A 17,449-nucleotide genomic window follows, 5' to 3' on the forward strand; every position below is an offset into this window, starting at 1 on the left:
GTGCGTTTGGTACGTTTTCTGGTTTTAGGAAACATTTAAACACAAAACACACTGAGTATATTGACCAACAGGTTGACCCTGATGTTTATTTAAGCAGCATTGGAGAGGCAGTGACCACTAATGTAGAGGAGACAGCTACAACGTCACGGACAGTTAATGAACACGAGGTAGCCACATCTACTCTGTTGAAAAAGTCCAACAGGAGCACTCTAGATATGTGTGCCTCTGCTGTTGCACAACTAAAAGCAGCTGGATTAAGTCAATCTACTGTAAATAGTTTTGTTTCCTCCATGGAAGAAGTGTTTTTTGAGATTCAAAGTCAAGCTACAGATGCAGCTTTGCAGTGCTTATCTCCACAGGAAACAGAAAATAAGAACAGAATAGAACAATCTTTGCAAAAGTTGGAAAACCCTTTCACCCCCTTAAATTCAGAAGCTAAACGAAATAAACACTTCAAAGAGAAATGGGGAATCGTAGAACCTGTTGAAAAGGTGCTTGGCACAAGATTTGACAGCAGAAGAAACAAAACAACTGGGACATACGATCAGGTCGTTGTAACTGACAAGTTTGCATATATTCCTATTTTAGAAACACTAAAGGCCATTTTTCAAAACCCAGAACTTGCAGACATGTTCAAGCCCAGGCACATGCCCAAGGAAGGTGTGTATGCAGACTTGAGAGATGTCGCCTATTTAAAAAAAAGTCCCTTATTCTCTATAGAAAAAGATGCCTTACAGATCCAGCTATTTTATGACGACTTTGAAACAGCAAACCCCTTGGGGTCTAAAAAGGGTATACACAAATTAGGTGCTATATACTTTACATTAAGGAATTTTCCCCCAATCTTTAATTCATCATTGATAAATATTCATTTGTGTGCTCTTTTCCATGCGCAGGACATCAAGCGTTATGGTTTTAATTTGATACTTGAGCCACTTGTCAGTGATCTTAAAGTACTCGAGACAGAGGGACTTAAAGTTCCCAGATTGAAAGATGTGATTCACGGTACCATAGTTCAGGTCACTGGTGATAATCTTGGGTTGCATGGTTTATTTGGCTTTGTGGAGTCATTTGGGGCAAGGTATTGTTGTCGTTTCTGTCTCCTTGAAAAAGATTGTTTTCAAACTGTGTTCTGTGAAGATGATCCAAAAGTTGTACTACGAACTATCGAGATGCACAAACTGCACTGTCAAACTTTACAAACAGATCCTACACTACCTCATATCTATGGTGTCAAACGCATTTGTCTGCTGAATTCACTACAGTATTTTAATACAGCCAACAATTTTTCTGTAGATATAATGCACGATATTTTAGAAGGAGTTGCTCAGTTTGAAGTCAAACTTGTCCTGCAGTACATTAAGGAAAACTTCCTAAATGCTGAACAACTGGCTGGTAGAATACATGCTTTTGACTATGGATACAATCAGCAGCGAAACCGTCCACCTAGAGTAAAGTTGTTTGATGGAAGTGATGATTTGGGGTTGAATGCTATACAGTCTTGGTGCTTATTACGTAATATGCCTTTGCTATTTGGTGATTTAATACAGTCAGATGACCAGCACTGGCATCTTCTACTTTTGCTTCTACACATTGTTAACATTGTATTTTCCCCAGTCCTTACAGAAGGCATGACCATTTACCTCAAACATTTAATCATTGATCATCATCAGCTCTTCAAGCAGTTGTTTCCTGCAATCAATCTCTTACCAAAGCATCACTTCATGATTCATTACCCTCGTAATATAAAAAACATCGGCCCAGTTCTGCACATGTGGTGCATGCGTTATGAAGCTAAACATAATTTTTTAAGAAGCAATTAAAAAGCTTTAAAAATGTAACAAAAACATTAGCCAAAAAGCACCAAAGTTGTATGGCAATGTATCGAGAGTCCTTTAGCAAGGAAAGATTAACTTTAGGTTCGGGGAAGATGGTAACACTTAGTGAGCTCAAAGAAGGTCCCGAGATTGCTTTAAAATTTGGGTCTGTATTGTCTACCAGTGTGTTTTCTGCCAAGTGGATCAAACATCATGGTACAGAGTACCGCCGTGACTTCATTATCTGTACTGAGGTAGCATTTGAGATGCCTGTATTTTGTAAAATCAAAATTATTGCTGTGAAAGATGACTGTGTATTGCTCTGTGGAAAACTGATGGAAACAGTGTGTTTTGATTACCATTACTATGCCTTTAAGGTCAGGATGCATCCAGACAGGGTTCAAAAGGTGATCAACATTAATGAACTGTGTTACTTTAAACCTTTTGATGTTCAAATGAAGTATGGAACGACAGATTCCTCCTTGTATGTTGTTCCCTATTGCCATTTTATGGAAACCTAAGGTCAATGTTTTAAAAAGGGATTTGTATTCTTAATATATTTTAGCCTGACATAGTTGAGCTGTTAATAAAAATTTGAAATGCATTATTTTGTGGTAAGTTGTGATTTTTACTCACTTAATGGAGTATTTGGTGTAATTTGACACTAAAAAAGTGTAAAATGAATACTGCTGAGATTTATTTCCGTGACACTATACGGTGTTAGAATTTGACTCTATTTGAGCTTGTTTTTCACTGCAAGATAGTCAATTATCAACACAATAGTGTGTAACATCAACACTTATCAGAGTTATTTTAACCTTGAGTGTCAACTCCATGCAGTGTTAAACTGGACTGGAATCAAACTCAATCAGAGTTGATTTGTTATTTTAGAAGAGTAAATGATTAACTCTTCCAAGGGTAATATTTACACTCTCCAGTGTTATTTAACCTTTAGTGTAAAATTAAAATAACACTATTCAGTGTAAGCGAGTGTTAAATTTTTACTCTATTTAGAGTTAATTTAACTCTAAAATGTTAACACTATGAAAAGAGTCAAATTAACACTAATTCAGGGTGGGACCAAATACACTCAGGAATAGTGTTAAATTTAACTCTTTGAGTGTTACTTTAACACTTCAAAATTTACTGTGTAGGAGCAAAACGATTAAATCTAGGTTTTTTTTGTCCTCATGTTTGTGGTCTCTCACATTTTGAAAATCTTAAAATCTTAACAAAAATATTTAGCCAGCATTAGGCGCTGGAAAACAAAACAATGTTGTCTGTTTATTTTGTAAAAAAAAAAAAAGGTAAATTAAAGATTTGTATTGTTTGTTTGTGGTCCGAAATGCATCAATTGGGTGTGCTTTGCCTTCGGCAAGGGCACAATCTTTGTTCTCTCACTCACATATATATATTATTATCTATTTTCCCACCCCTAAAAGGTAGAGCTAGCCTACTTGAATATTTGCACAACATAGACCAGAATCTCTACAATCGCAAAATAAGCTAAACACTTTTGTTAGATTGTATTGCTAAACTGCAATAATCAGCAAGCATGTCTACACATCACAAAAAGGTTAAACACGTTTTGCTCAATTAAATTAGCTTACTACACTAAGTGATTCCTCCCTTTTTAAGTCATAGAGGTTAGGACAATTTTTCTTCGTTTTGATGCAACTTCTCAACTATGTGTTACGGTGTGGATGAGTGGACCCAAACGCAGCACACATACAATTAGGTGATTTATTGGGTGCAGTCCTGAGTTGTGGTCTTGTTTGGTGAATCAGCGGGTCGGCAGGCAGGGACTGGGTTCACGGATGATGATCCACAGTAGCTCTGACAACGATCTGACGAGGAGTGGTTGGAAAGCCGGGTTGAAGTATGCAGGATGATGAGGTAATGGGCGGCAGGTGTGTAGGGTCTAGGCAGGATGATACAGGAGAACCAGCAGGGGGTGTAAAAGGGACAGGGACCAGGCTGTGGCCGTAACAGGACCCCCCTCTCAACGGTTGCCACCAGGCAACCCACCAGGTCTGTCGGGATGCTCACGGTGGAAATCCCGGACAAGGGCAGGATCCAGTATGAGGCGGCGGGAAATCCAGCAGTGCTCTTCAGGACCGTATCCCTCCCACTCCACTAGGTACTGGTATCCACGTCCGCGACGGCACACGTCCAGCAGTCGCCGGACGGTGTAGACAGGATGGTCATCAATGATGCGGGGGGGTGGAGGGGCAGTAGCCGGAGGAGCGAGCACGCTGGTGGAAACCGGTTTCAACAAAGAGACGTGGAAGGTGGGGTGAATTGTCCTCATATGAGTAGGGAGCTTGAGCTTGACAACAGATGGGTTAAGGACAGTCTCGATCACAAATGGCCCAACGTATCGAGGTGTGAGTTTCTTGGAGGCAGTCAACAGCGGGAGATCTTTGGAGGAGAGCCACACTTTCTGACCTGGTTGGTATGTGGGTGCTGGAGTTCGGTGACGGTCGGCGGTTGCGGTCAGCTGAGCGCAGCAGGGCAGAGCAAGTGTTCCTCCACAGTTTTTGACAACGGCGGAGATGGGCCCGGACAGAAGGGACTGCCAGTTCGTCCTCCTGGGCTGGAAACAGGGGTGGTTGATAGCCTAGGTAGCATTCAAAAGGAGACAATCCCGTGGCAGAGCTGGACAAGGTGTTATGGGCATATTCAATCCAAGGGAGATGTGTACTCCAGTCAGAGCGGTTGAGGGCGGTAACACAGCGAAGCACAGCTCCAAGGTCTTGGTTAGCCCGCTCCGTCTGTCCGTTTGTCTGTGGGTGATAACCAGACGATAAACTCACTGAGGCGCCGAGTGCATGACAGAATGTTTTCAATACGTGGGAAACGAACTGGGGTCCACGGTCGGAGACAATGTCGTTTGGGATCCCATGAAGGCGGTCAACATGGAGAACAAGGAGGTCAGCAGTTTCAGAAGCTGTGGGGAGCTTGGGGAGAGCAACAATGTGCTCCGCCTTGGAGAACCTGTCCACAATGGTGAGTACGACTGTGTTACCATGAGAGGGAGGAAGGCCTGTAACAAAGTCGAGCGCGATGTGGGACCATGGTCGGCCAGGAATAGGCAGAGGGCGGAGCAGACCAGCAGGCGATTGATGGGATGATTTAGCTCGAGCACAAACAGTACATGCCAATACAAAAGGTGTCTGTGTTCATGGTAGGCCACCAAAAGTGTCGCTTCAGGAGGGACTGCGTACGGCCAACTCCAGGATGGCATGTAAATCGGGAAGAGTGAACCCACTGGAGGACCTGGGAGCGGACAGAATCAGGCACAAATAGGCGGTTAGGCGGACCATTACCCGGGTCTGGTTGTGCGAGTTGAGCATTCCTGACAATGGATTCAATCTCCCAAGTCACTGCAGCCACCATGCAGGATGAGGGGAGGATTGTGTCAGTGTTGGGAGGAGTTACTTCGATCACATGTTGGCGAGAGAGGGCGTCTGGCTTGATGTTCCTGGAGCCGGGACGGTAGGTAAGGGTAAAGTTGAATCGGCCAAAAAACAAAGCCCAGCGGGCTTGACGGGAGGCGTTTGGCGGTTTGAATGTAAGCCAGGTTTTTGTGGTCAGTCCACACAAAGAATGGGTGTTCGGACCCCTCCAGCCAATGCCTCCATTCTTCCAAAGCAAGCTTAATATTTGTATTTTTGTATTTTTATATTGTAAATTACGGCAACTTATATTTTATTTTATTGTATATTTTATTTCATTCTAATTCCACTTAGTACTGCTAGTTTATGTACCCTTAGTATAGATAGTCAACATATTTAAATTTTAGGTCCCTATATGTTTATTGTATGCACCTTCCTGCCAAAGCAAATTCCTTGACTGTGCAAACTTTCATGGCGAATAAATCCCATTCTGATTCTGATTAACGGCCAGTAACTCACGGTTTACAATGTTGTGGTTCTTCTCTGCTGGCGACAGACGACGAGAAAATAAGGCACAGGGATGGAGCTTTTGGTCTGTGGCTGAGCGCTGGGAGAGAACCGCCCCGACTCCCGTATCCGAGGCATCAACTTCCACTACAAACTGGCGAGACTGGTCTGGCTGAATGAGAACAGGTGCAGTGGTAAAACGTCTCTTCAGTTCAGAGAAAGCAGACTCCGCTCCAGTGGTCCAGGAGAAGGGAGTGAGAGTAGAGGTGAGCTGGGTGAGAGGAGCGGCAACTCTGCTGTTTTCCTGGATGAATCGACGGTAGAAGTTGGCAAAGCCAAGAAACCGCTGGAGCTGTTTGAGGTTAGATGGTTTGGGCCACTCCACTACCGCCTGTACCTTCTCTGGGTCCGTTCTCACTTGCCCACTCTCAAAGATGTAACCCAAGAAGCTGATGGAGCTAACATGAAACTCACACTTCTCTCCCTTGACGAAGAGTTTGTTTTCCAGGAGTCTTTGGAGGACTTGTTGGACATGCTGGACATGTTCCTCCAGATTGCGGGAGAAGATTAGAATATCGTCAAGGTAGACGAAGACTGTGCGATTGAGAAAGTCACGGAGGACATCATTAACAAGGGCTTGGAAGATGGCAGGGGTGTTGGTTAGGTCAAAAGGAACAACCAGATACTCGTAGTGTCCCAGGGGGGTAGTAAAGGCCGTCTTCCACTCGTCTCCCTCACGGATTCTGACAAGGTGGTAGGCGTGTCTGAGATCCAGTTTCGTGAAAACGGTGGCTCCCTGGAGGACCTCCAAGGTAGAGCTGATCAAGGGAAGAGGATATTTATTCTTCACTGTAATGCTATTGAGGCCACGGTAATCTATGCAGGGACGTAAGGTGTGGTCCTTCTTGGCGACAAAAAAGAAACCGGCCCCAACAGGGGAGGAAGATGGCCTGATGATGCCAGCGGCTAGAGAGTCATGTATGTATTTCTCCATTGTTTCTCTTTCAGGACGGGACAGATTGTACAGGCGACTTGTTGGCAGGGGGGCCCCAGGAAGGAGGTCTATAGCACAATCGTAAGGCCGATGAGGAGGGAGTGTGAGAGCTTGCTGTTTACTGAACACCTCTCCTAGATCGTGGTAGACATGGGGGATTGAGGTTAAATCAGGAGGTTCAGCGGCTGGCGGAGACACAGAGACCCCTACAGGGTCTTTACCTTGCCAGATGTCCAGTCGAAGTGGGGGTTGTGTTGTCTCAGCCATGGCTGACCAAGAACAATAGGAGCATGGGGAGAGGGAACGACGTGGAATTGAATGGTCTCCCGATGGTTTCCAGAGAGTATCAGACAGAGGGGTTTAGTGCAGTGAGTGACTCTGGCCAGAAGCATCCCATTCAATGCGTTCGCGTCAAGAGGAGTGGTTAATGGCTCAACTGCAATGCAGGCCTGGGAGACAAGGGAGGCATCTAGAAAATTCTCATCTGCTCCAGAGTCTACTAACGCTGGCAAGGAGAGAGACTGGTGATTCCAACACAGAGCGGTTTCCAGCTGCATTCGCGGCCTGGTGGTTTGGGGAATGCTTCGGCCCGCCAGTATCCCCACAGTTACTGACGAGCCCCTCCTTTTGGCCGAACTGGACAGGATGCTAGGAAGTGGCCAGCTTGCCCACAGTAGAGACACTCACCAGCCTGCAGTCTCCGAGAGCGCTCAGCAGGTGAAAGATGGGCTCGACCCAAATTCATGGGCTCTTCTCCAGTTGAGTCGGGAGTAGCAGAATTCTGTCCAGCGCGGGAAGCATAGGGTTCGGAGATACTAGCCCTCGGAAGGTGTGGATGGGAAGTGGGAGAGGACATGGACGGTTGGCGGCTAGCTCTCTCCCTCCGGCGTTCACGGAGACGACTGTCCAGTTTCATAGCAAGGGAGACCAATCAAACCAGGCTGTCTGTGTCATCCCGGGAGGCTAGCTCATCCTTCAGCACCTTGCTAAGCCCGTTCCGAAATGCACCCTGGAGTGCATCATCATTCCAATCGGACTCAGCTGCTGCGATGTGGAATTTGATTGCGTAGTCTGCCACACTACGGGATCCCTGACGGATGGTGAAGAGTCGTTTAGCAGCCTCAGATCCTTTCACAGGGTGGTCAAAAACTTTCCTCATTTCAGAAGTGAAAAACAAATATGAGGAATTGAGTGGAGACTAGCTGTCCCAAACAGCAGATGCCCACGCTAGCGCGTTCCCCTTCAACAATCCCATTAGGTATGCTATCTTAGACCTATCTGTAGAATATGTTGCAGGCTGCTGCTCAAAAACAAGGGAGCACTGGATGAGAAAAGACCTGCACGTTCCAGGATATCCTGCATAGCGCTCAGGGGCTGGCACATGTGGCTCTCTAGGAGTAAGGGCTGGCTGGTCTGAAGGGGGTGTGGGAGGTTCTGGAGGAGGCAGGTGGGAAGGCTGTCCAACTGGCTTCCGATCTGGGCAACGTTAGCTGTGAGACCTCGTAATGCGTCCATCAATTCCTGGAGGGCTTGGCTGTGCTGGCCCACGAGAGCACCCTGGCTCGCCAGAGCATGCCGGATCTGGTCTGCAACTGCTGGGTCCATGCTGGTCAGATTGTTCTGTTACGGTGTGGTACAGATTGGACCCAAATGCAGCACAGATACAATTAGGTGATTTATTGGGTGTAGTCCTGAGTTGTGGTCTTGTTTGGTGAATCAGCGGGTCGGCAGGCAGGGACTGGGTTCACGGATGATGATCCACAGTAGCTGTGACAAAGATCTGACGAGGAGTGGTTGGAAAGCCGGGTTGAAGTATGCAGGATGATGAGGTAATGGGCAGCAGGTGTGTAGGGTCTAGGCAGGATGATACAGGAGAACCAGCAGGGGGTGTAAAAGGGACAGGGACAAGGCCGTGGCCGTAACACTATGAGGATGCTATATAGCCGATCACCATTCCCTCTTGCAGGGGAAATTAGAAGTGAACCGTGTCCGGCCCAAGGCATAAGCGAACTAAGCGGCTGCTTGGGGCCCCCGTGGCCACCAGGGGGCCCCCAAGAGCACATTAAGTTACAGCTTAATTTTAAAATTATATTACGTTACTGGTAATTATACAAATTTTCAATAAACTCAATATTATGTTGACCGGCTGGCAAGCAAGATAATAGCCTACTACTGGTTTAATAAATTATCTTGGGGGCCTGCCTGTCAGCACTCATAGCTAGCTAACAAAATATAACAATAGCTAGATCCCCCCCGTTAAAATGGGTATTTCTTTTGCTAGTATGCATTCGCCTAGGTGGATTTACCTAGGCGAATGCATACTAGAAAAATAAATTTATTTTGAAATTTTGATTGCCATTGAACTTTGCTATATGGTAAGTAGGCTACGTCATGAGCAGGGTTCTAAATTAACACCCGCCAAATGCGGGTTAAAATTCATTTTGGCGGGTGTTAATAAAAATTCACTAGCCAGTTTGGCCGGTGATACATTCGATGAATGATACAGGTCCTAGGATGCCTACCTGGTGAGCACACAATCAGAGTGGACAAGAACGTGCCGCCAGTAATCAATCCATGTGGGAAAGTGCCATTTGCTCTTCAAAAGCCACTGAAAGAGGAGTTAGACAGAATGGAAGGACTTAATGTGATTGAAAAAATTGACGAGCCGACTGACTGGGTGAGTTCGCTTGTCATAGTGAATAAAAAGAACGGAAAACCAGGAGTTTGCATGGACCCAAGGAATTTGAACAGAGCAATTAAGAGAGAACATTTTAAACTTCCCACCAGAGAGGAAATTATGTCACAGTTTGCAAACGCCAAATACTTCAGCAAGTTAGATGCATCTTCCGGATTTTGGCAGATGAAGCTGGACACTGCAAGTTCAAAGCTGTGCACGTTCAACAGTCCGTTTGGCAGATATCGATTCCTTAGATTACCTTTTGGTATAGCGTCAGCACCCGAGGTGTATCATAAGACAATTCACATGATCTATGAGCATCTGGACGGAGTGGACACATCGATGGACGATATCATTGTATGGGGAAGTACCAAGGCTGAACATGATGAGACTGAGAAATGTGCTGGAGGCAACAAGGAAAGCAAATCTTAGGTTGAACAAAGAGAAATGCCAGCTTGGGGTGAGTGAACTGACGTTTGTTGGAGACATTCTGAGTAGCAAAGGAATTAGACCAGATCCCAGAAAAGTGTCAGCCATTGAGAACATGCCATGGCCGCAATGTAAGAAGGATGTACAGAGGTTTAATGGAATGGTTAACTAAATGGCGAAGTTCATACCCCACCTTTCAGAACGCATGGCACCCCTTAGACAACTAACAGAAAAGAGAACAGAATGGGAATGGGACCACGAACATGAAAAGTCATGGAGAGACTTAAAGACACAGCTCACATTGGAACCGGTGCTGAGGTTCTATGACCCAGCGAAGCCCATCAAAATCTCGTCTGATGCATCACAGAGCGGACTTGGAGCTGTGTTGTTGCAAAAATATGAAGATTGGCAACCGGTTGCATATGCATCACGTTCAATGACGGATGCAGAGACGCGCTATGCACAAATAGAAAAAGAGCTGCTGAGCATAACATACGCCTGTGAACGTTTTCATCAATTTGTGTCAGGACAGGACATATCTGTTGAAACAGACCATAAGCCACTGATTGCATTGTTTCAAAAGCCGCTGAATGACTGCCCGCTAAGAATCCAACGAATGATGATCCGGCTGCAACGCTACTCATTGACTGTGATGTATACGCCAGGGAAGCTTATGTACACTGCAGACACATTGTCAAGAGCCGTAGATCCGAAAGGAAAGAGCCAGCGAACGGCGCTATGTCAGATGATGTGGACACATATGTGGACATGATAACAAGCGCAATGCCTGTGGCAGACGTGAGAATGAAACAAATAAGATCAGAGACTAGCAAGGATGAAACTCTGAAAGGATTGCGTCAAGTCATCATAGATGGATGGCCTAGCACTAAGCAAGGTTGTTCACCTGATATAACAGAGTACTGGAACTGCAGAGCAGAGTTGTCGGTAGTGGAAGACATCATCTACAAGGGTAGCAAGATTGTAATCCCAAAAAGTTTGCGAAAAGAAATGCTCAAGAAGATACACGCAGGGCATTTTGGGATTGAAAAGTGTAGGAAAAGGGCACGCGAAGTAATGTACTGGCCGCGTATCAATCAAGATGTGGCAAATGAGGTGTCGAACTGCTCAACATGCCTGAAATATCAAGCAAGCAATCCTGCCGAGCCGCTACTGCCCCTCCCGGTGCCCGACAGGCCATACATGAAGGTGGGCGCAGATCTTTTTGTTTGTGCTGGGAAAGACTATGTTGTAGTGACTGATTACTATTCGCTGTATCCAGAGGTATGTAGACTGAGCTCCACGACAGCAGAGGCCATGATAACAGCTATGAAGGCAGTGTTTTCCAGACATGGCATGCCGAGTGAAGTGTTTACGGACAATGGACCACAGTTTTCCAATGCAAGCTTTAGATGCTTTGCGGAAGAATGGAATTTTGTGCACACAACATCGAGTCCTCACTACCCACAGTCTAATGGGTTAGTGGAGAAATCTGTTCAGACGGTTCAGATTTTAGAACACCAAAGACTAAATTTCATATTGTTTAACATATAAAAGCTGTAGTCTGAATCATTTCATCTGCGCTGTAGGGTCTGTGACCCTCCAATCAATGCGTTGCGGCTGCGGCGGCGACACCAATCAGGATCCACGAAGTAGGCTATGTACACACACGTTGTGGATTAGTTTACCTGTTCGGAATGGATGAATTAGCCATGGATATCAGGCGATTTTTGAAGAGACCATCGAGTGCTCCCACTCCCACAGATGCCCGCAAAAGGCCTCAAGAACAGAGTGATCAATTCACGTTTGTAAACGTTGTTTTGGTTTGCACAACATCGCATTAAGACAGGGACAAACGGCTAGCCTACTATTATTAACGTTCTTTTAATTACGATGATGCAGATACAAGCCAACCTTACCGGTTCCATCCAAATAGGCCTAATGAAATGTAAAATGAATAAATAAACAGGGTTGTCAAGCCTCTGTGAAGGGGCTGAAATGTGTGTCTCACGGTCCGGTCAATGCGTGGGGAGGGGGGGGGGGGGGGTTGAAACAGACGTGAAAGCTCGTCTCTAAAATTCATAGTTTACCCACATCTATTTTTATCACTACACCACTGCAGAGGACTGATGATGCTGCTGATCAACCTCAACACGCAGAGAAGCCACCAGCTGAAGCACCAGTTCCTGTACAGGAACCACCTTTTACAAGACCCTCTAGGGATGTGAAGCCACCTGAGAGACTGATTGAACAGATTTAAACAATCCTTGTTTAGTAGTTAAGTTATGAGTGCTGTCTTGAGTAAAGTATACTTTTATGTTAAGAAAGGGAGATGTAATGATATGAACATTTAATGATTTGGCTATGTTCAGTTAAGCCTATGACCATCAGCTAGATGGCGCATGCCCAGAGCGTTACTAGAGGTTAACTCACAAAGTCGCATGTTTCATGTTGTAAGCCCGTTGCATACTAGACATGATATATTCTGATATATAAAGAACCTTCTCTTCAAGTCTTTGTTTGTTTATTGAAGAACCCACGATAAAAGATTATTGTATCTGGATAATTGTATACATGCGCCAAATTGAATAAAGTGGGTAGCTTTAATTAGTAATCTAATATTAGTTCAATTAAATCTACAAATTTATAAATAAAATAACTTAAATGGTAAGCCTTAATCATAAAATGACAACCCCTTCCATACACCTTTCTTTTTTTCTTCTTTTTTCTTTATGAAAAGACTGTGACACTATTGACGTGTGACAAATACAAATTAACTAAGACAAACAAACATCAAACATACCTTGCAACAGCCAACTTGACAAGGCTACCTCTTCCTAATTCTCCCCCCTCCCCCCCAGTCTAAAATCATATGTGGATGTTGATGGAAATGTATTGTTGAGGTTGGTTTCAGACAAACAAGGTCAATGGATTCATGACTGTTGGAAAATAATGAGTGATGAACAAGAGGGGTGTATTTTTGTGTATTGTTTTGAATGTAAGGGGACAGGTTTTCCATGGAGTTGTAATCTTTTTATAGTTTTTCCAGATGCAATATGGTTGCTGTCCCTTATTTGGAAATATTAGAGAATTACATTTACATTTAGTCATTTAGCATACGCTTTTATCCAAAGCGAATTACAAGAGAGAGCTTTACAAAAAGTACATAGGTCAATGATGATAAACAACAAGATAGCCCCAAAAACATTGCGGGTAGCCAAAACATGAAGCATACATTGTGAAAAGTAAATAAGTGCCAATGGGTGGAACAAGAAGAGCATGTAGTTAAACAAATTTCAATTAAAGATCCTGTAAAGTGGAATTAAAAACCAGTTTCAAGTTCACCACACCACAGAATAATGTGTTATTAACTACCCATCCAAATTCGAATGAAAAAAAAACACAGACAAGTATGTTAAATTAGGCTTTGAAATCGTAAGAAAATCAGCAGTCTTCTCTGTTTGAGACTGGGGGGGCGTGTCGCCTGAAGGAGCTGAAGCTCAGCACCCTCACTGGAAGACGCCGCCTCTCTCAAGTAAGCTACCTACGACCCAGATAATGGACGCTACGTCAAGCCGAACAAAACAGTATAGAATTAGAATATATTTGTTCAATGAGTGAAACATACAGATGCATATAAATGAAATATTCCCCTGAGCTGTAACACAGGAGTAAACATTTACAGCAGAGACAGCAGACAGTGAGCTCTCCAACTTCTACTTCTAGCACATTAGCTACCATTTCACCAAAATACCATAATTCTACACCGAGTAGACTAATATCAAGTTAGCGGTTTGCACTAATTATAGCAGAGATACCTCTGGAAAAGTTATCTAGTATAATTATAACAAACACACAGAACTGAGTGATGAACTGCTGGCGGCGGTGGATGGTCCAGGTGCGACCGGAGGATGAACGGCCGGGGGGGCGATGCTCGGTACGGCTCCGCGCTGCAAGAGAAGCCGTGTGTTGGTGAACCCCGTCTGTCTCTGGTCCATGTTAAAACTGTCCGCTATGAAATGGTCAGTGGCACAGGGGCGGCTGTTGGAGTTTATCCGAAGCTTTCCATGAGCGTGGCTCTTCATAAAATCTATCCACCTATTTTTCCTTTCATTATCAACAGGGAACTTAAATGGCGTTGCAGCGCAGCTAGTTCTTGCATCCAGGGGAAGATGCAGTTGCGGGTGGTGGGAGACATCCTGAAGCTAGCTAGCTAGCTGATGTAAGCTACAATAACAGTACAGCAGGAGGAGCCATTCAGTAATCTGACGTAGATGGGGCGAAATGACGTAGATAGGGCATTTTTGGCTCCGCCCATTAAAACCTGATCTGAAAACGGAAGAGAAACTGTTCTTCGGTCTAACTCCACATTTCAGTGCGACAAAGTTTTAGCGCTTTGCACATGCTTTCAGGAACTCATTTCACACGTATATAATGTACTTAGAAGCAAAACATGGAATTTACTTTACAGGATCTTTAAACAACATGATCCTCGAAAGTGCTAAAGTGTACCTGGAGGAAAGCAAGCAACAATAATATAATTCACAGCGAGTACAAGCAGTTAAATCAGTTACAACTAACCAACAAGTGCAGCAAGTCCTTCAATAAGTGTCATTGTGTTCCTGGAGGAAATAAACTAACATTTGACCCAACAAATCTTTCTTAACCCTTGTGTTATCTTCTGGTCATTCTGACCCATCAGTCATTGTGACCTACCGTTGTATTGCGACAACTTTACCGCATACAAAAACAAAGTGAAGCATTTTCTTTTAACCGTTGGGCTGTACCAGACCCTCCACATTGCAAAGGTTAAAAGAAAATGCTTTTTATTTGTTTTTGTATTGGGTAAAATTGGGTAAACACAACGATGGTTCATTGTGAACCGGGTCATGTGACCCGAAGGCAGCACAAGGGTTAAGTACTGTTGTACTCCCGGAACAAGTGCATCTTTAGCCTTTCCTTGAAGATGTAGAGACAGTCAGTATCTCTGATGGAGGTGGGGAGATGATTCCACCATTGGGGGGCCAGACAGGAAAAGAGCTTGGGTTGTGAGCGGGCGCTCTTGAGAGGTGGGACCACCAGACGGTTGTCCAAAGAAGACCATAGGTGGCTGGTGGGGGTGTAAGGCTGGACGAGAGACTGGATGTAGTCAGGTGCAGTACCGTTCCCGTTCATTTTAATGATGGGGATTCTTGTAGATGTAATGAATGATCAGCGTAAATGCTGATTTTGTGGTGTATGTTTAGTGTTTACATTTCTTTAATTTAGCTGTTTTGACGGATGGCTGCTACTAATGGTTCAATGAAAATGGTGAATAGTGAAGGGGAGAGTGGGCATCCTTGTCAAGTCCCCCCGGTGCAGTGTGAAGCTATGTGATGTTAGTCCATTGATGATAACAGGGGCTTCCATTGGTGATAAGTGGCTCCATACGCTTCTTTGACTAATTCACTAATATATTGTTTTTGTTTTTCCTCAATTAATGTTTGAGCAAAAACAAAAAAGAACTATGTTTGCAGTGTAGATATGGCAAGTTCTCCCAATCAAGATGGGACTTCTGAAGCACAGCATATTGAATAATGCATAGACAAAGATTAATAATAAAAAATGCAGTTAAGTTATGTATATTCAATTCTTAATTAACTATAAATACTATTATAAATGTATCTATGAATAAATACTGGTATTTTGGTGGTCAGTCAGTGTATGCAGTAAAGTTCTGCCACAGATATCATTACACAAAGTATTTTATTGTAAATGTTCACAATTCTACATGTGTGGTTATTGTCTTGAAAAAAGGTGATAATTGAAGGTAACAAAAATAAATACATTTGTGGTGTAGACAGAGATATGTCAAGATCATACTGAAATACTATAAATTGGATTGGATCAGCTACTGGGGTCACATGATTTGACAAGAAGACACAGGTTTCCCCTTTTCACAGTTTGCTACATCCGTATCCACAGATAAGAGTTTCTATACTTAATCTAAATGTAATTTTCTCTCTTTCTTAAAATAGTCCATATAATCTGTTTAAGACAACATGTATTACAACATGAAGCTTGATTATGACAGTATAACAACTGTGTTACACAAGTGAATTTGATAGATAATCTCTATAGCAGAGCTATAAACAGCGATAAACCCAGAGAAAAACGTTAAAAACATTTACAGGTTATGCTGACATCATGGACAACCAAATTTATGGCAATAGCTCATTCAACATTACTGCCTTACTGAACATACAACTAATCATAATTCTTTTTTTAAAACTAGGTAGAGGTTGCTGCTGAATACAATTCTCCAATATAATGTGGATAGGAAGAGACAGGGACATGGTCACAAAACACAGGAAACATCATTGTCAAAGTACTGAGTCTCTGTTAGATTGTCATGGTATACACAACAAGAAACACACACTTATAACAGCTTCCTGTAACAATCATGTTCTTTGTCTATCACTCTCATTCACTCTCTGGTGCCCTATTCAGTTCTAGCTCCCTCTCTCTCTCTAGACAGTAAAATGGCTGTTAACCAGAAGAAAGACAGGTTTAAACTAGACTATAAAAACTAAAATCACTTGGAAAAAAATACTGTTCCATTTGTACCCCTGACATTATACTTCTGGTCTAGACAAACAGTTTCAGATGCTTAAATCTGAGTAAAAACTATACAACAAAAACAAAAGAAACGTAAAGTCATTCGTGTCTTAAACACCTACAGTGGTCTTGGAAAAATATGTGTGGAAAGCTCCCTCTGTGTTGAAATAGAAAAAAAGTGCCTGGGCGAGGGCCACAGTGTCAGTGGTTATAATAGGCCCAATCTGGAAGAGGACAGTTCATAGTTGCTCGAAACTCCTTCATGTAGTTTGGTCTCAATGTTCATTCATCTGACCGCGGGGCCTCTCTTAAAGCAGTTCAGAGTGGCCTGTGACAAAAACATTTCTGTCTTCTGAGAGGCGGTGTTCCAGGTATACCAGTCCTTATGCAAGGCTCCTCTGTCTGGGCTTGATCCTGGGGTACAGCTGCAGTAGAGAAGAATGGAAGTCAACATGCAATTGATACATTGTATCAAATCATTGTCAGTCTTACTGATTTCCTCAGCTTAGGTCATAGGGACCCAGTCTTCTCTTGTCTCTCATGTAGCTGGTAGGAGTTTACTTCTGGTACATAATATCATAATTCCAAACCTTGTCTAATACTGCTAAACTACTTAGATATTTTAGAATGTTGAGAAAAACATAAGGAAGGCATTTTAACATCTGACAATGGGGGAAAACTATGTGGAACATGTTTTTTTGATCTGTAACTTTTCCATAATCTTCCTGGTTTTATTCGGTGTGCTCAAGCCCTCAGCGAGCACAACCATTGTTTTCTCTCATATATATATATATATATATATATTATTATTATTATTTCTTTTCACACCCCTAAGGATCCCTCAATATTTGGACTACATAGACAACGTCGGTGTCAAAAGGTTCATCTTGTTAGCGATTGCATTGTTTCTATTGGGATTTACGTTCTGTTGCACGGTTTAGACTTGAATTAAGTTTTTGTGGCAAAAAGTGCCTTGTGTGGCACAAGGGAACTCAGTGCTAGCCTAGTGTCACAACACATCACACATTAGCAA

General features: G+C 43.5%; 2 protein-coding genes across 4 annotated transcripts in view; both read right to left on the reverse strand.

The window, feature by feature from the left end:
- Nucleotides 1-3,819: 3,819 nt before the first annotated feature.
- Nucleotides 3,820-8,321, reverse strand: LOC134022750 (uncharacterized). Its single transcript, XM_062464499.1, is given in 8 exon segments — nt 3,820-4,437; nt 4,670-4,814; nt 5,089-5,370; nt 5,372-5,475; nt 5,721-6,985; nt 7,404-7,497; nt 7,654-7,844; nt 8,060-8,321. Coding segments are annotated over 8 exon segments (2,961 nt in total).
- Nucleotides 8,322-15,545: 7,224 nt separating this feature from the next.
- The window catches only part of tp53bp2a (tumor protein p53 binding protein, 2a), a 31,062-nt gene continuing 29,158 nt past the window's right edge, over nt 15,546-17,449 (reverse strand). For all 3 annotated transcript variants that reach the window (XM_062463359.1, XM_062463360.1, XM_062463358.1), the window contains one exon: nt 15,546-16,841. In XM_062463359.1, the coding sequence (XP_062319343.1) occupies nt 16,800-16,841 (42 nt within the window). In that variant the 3' untranslated portion in view covers nt 15,546-16,799. The remainder of the gene's footprint in view (nt 16,842-17,449) is intronic.

The sequence above is a fragment of the Osmerus eperlanus genome, chromosome 6 (assembly GCF_963692335.1).
Source record: "Osmerus eperlanus chromosome 6, fOsmEpe2.1, whole genome shotgun sequence".
NCBI classification, from domain to species: Eukaryota; Metazoa; Chordata; class Actinopteri; order Osmeriformes; family Osmeridae; genus Osmerus; species Osmerus eperlanus.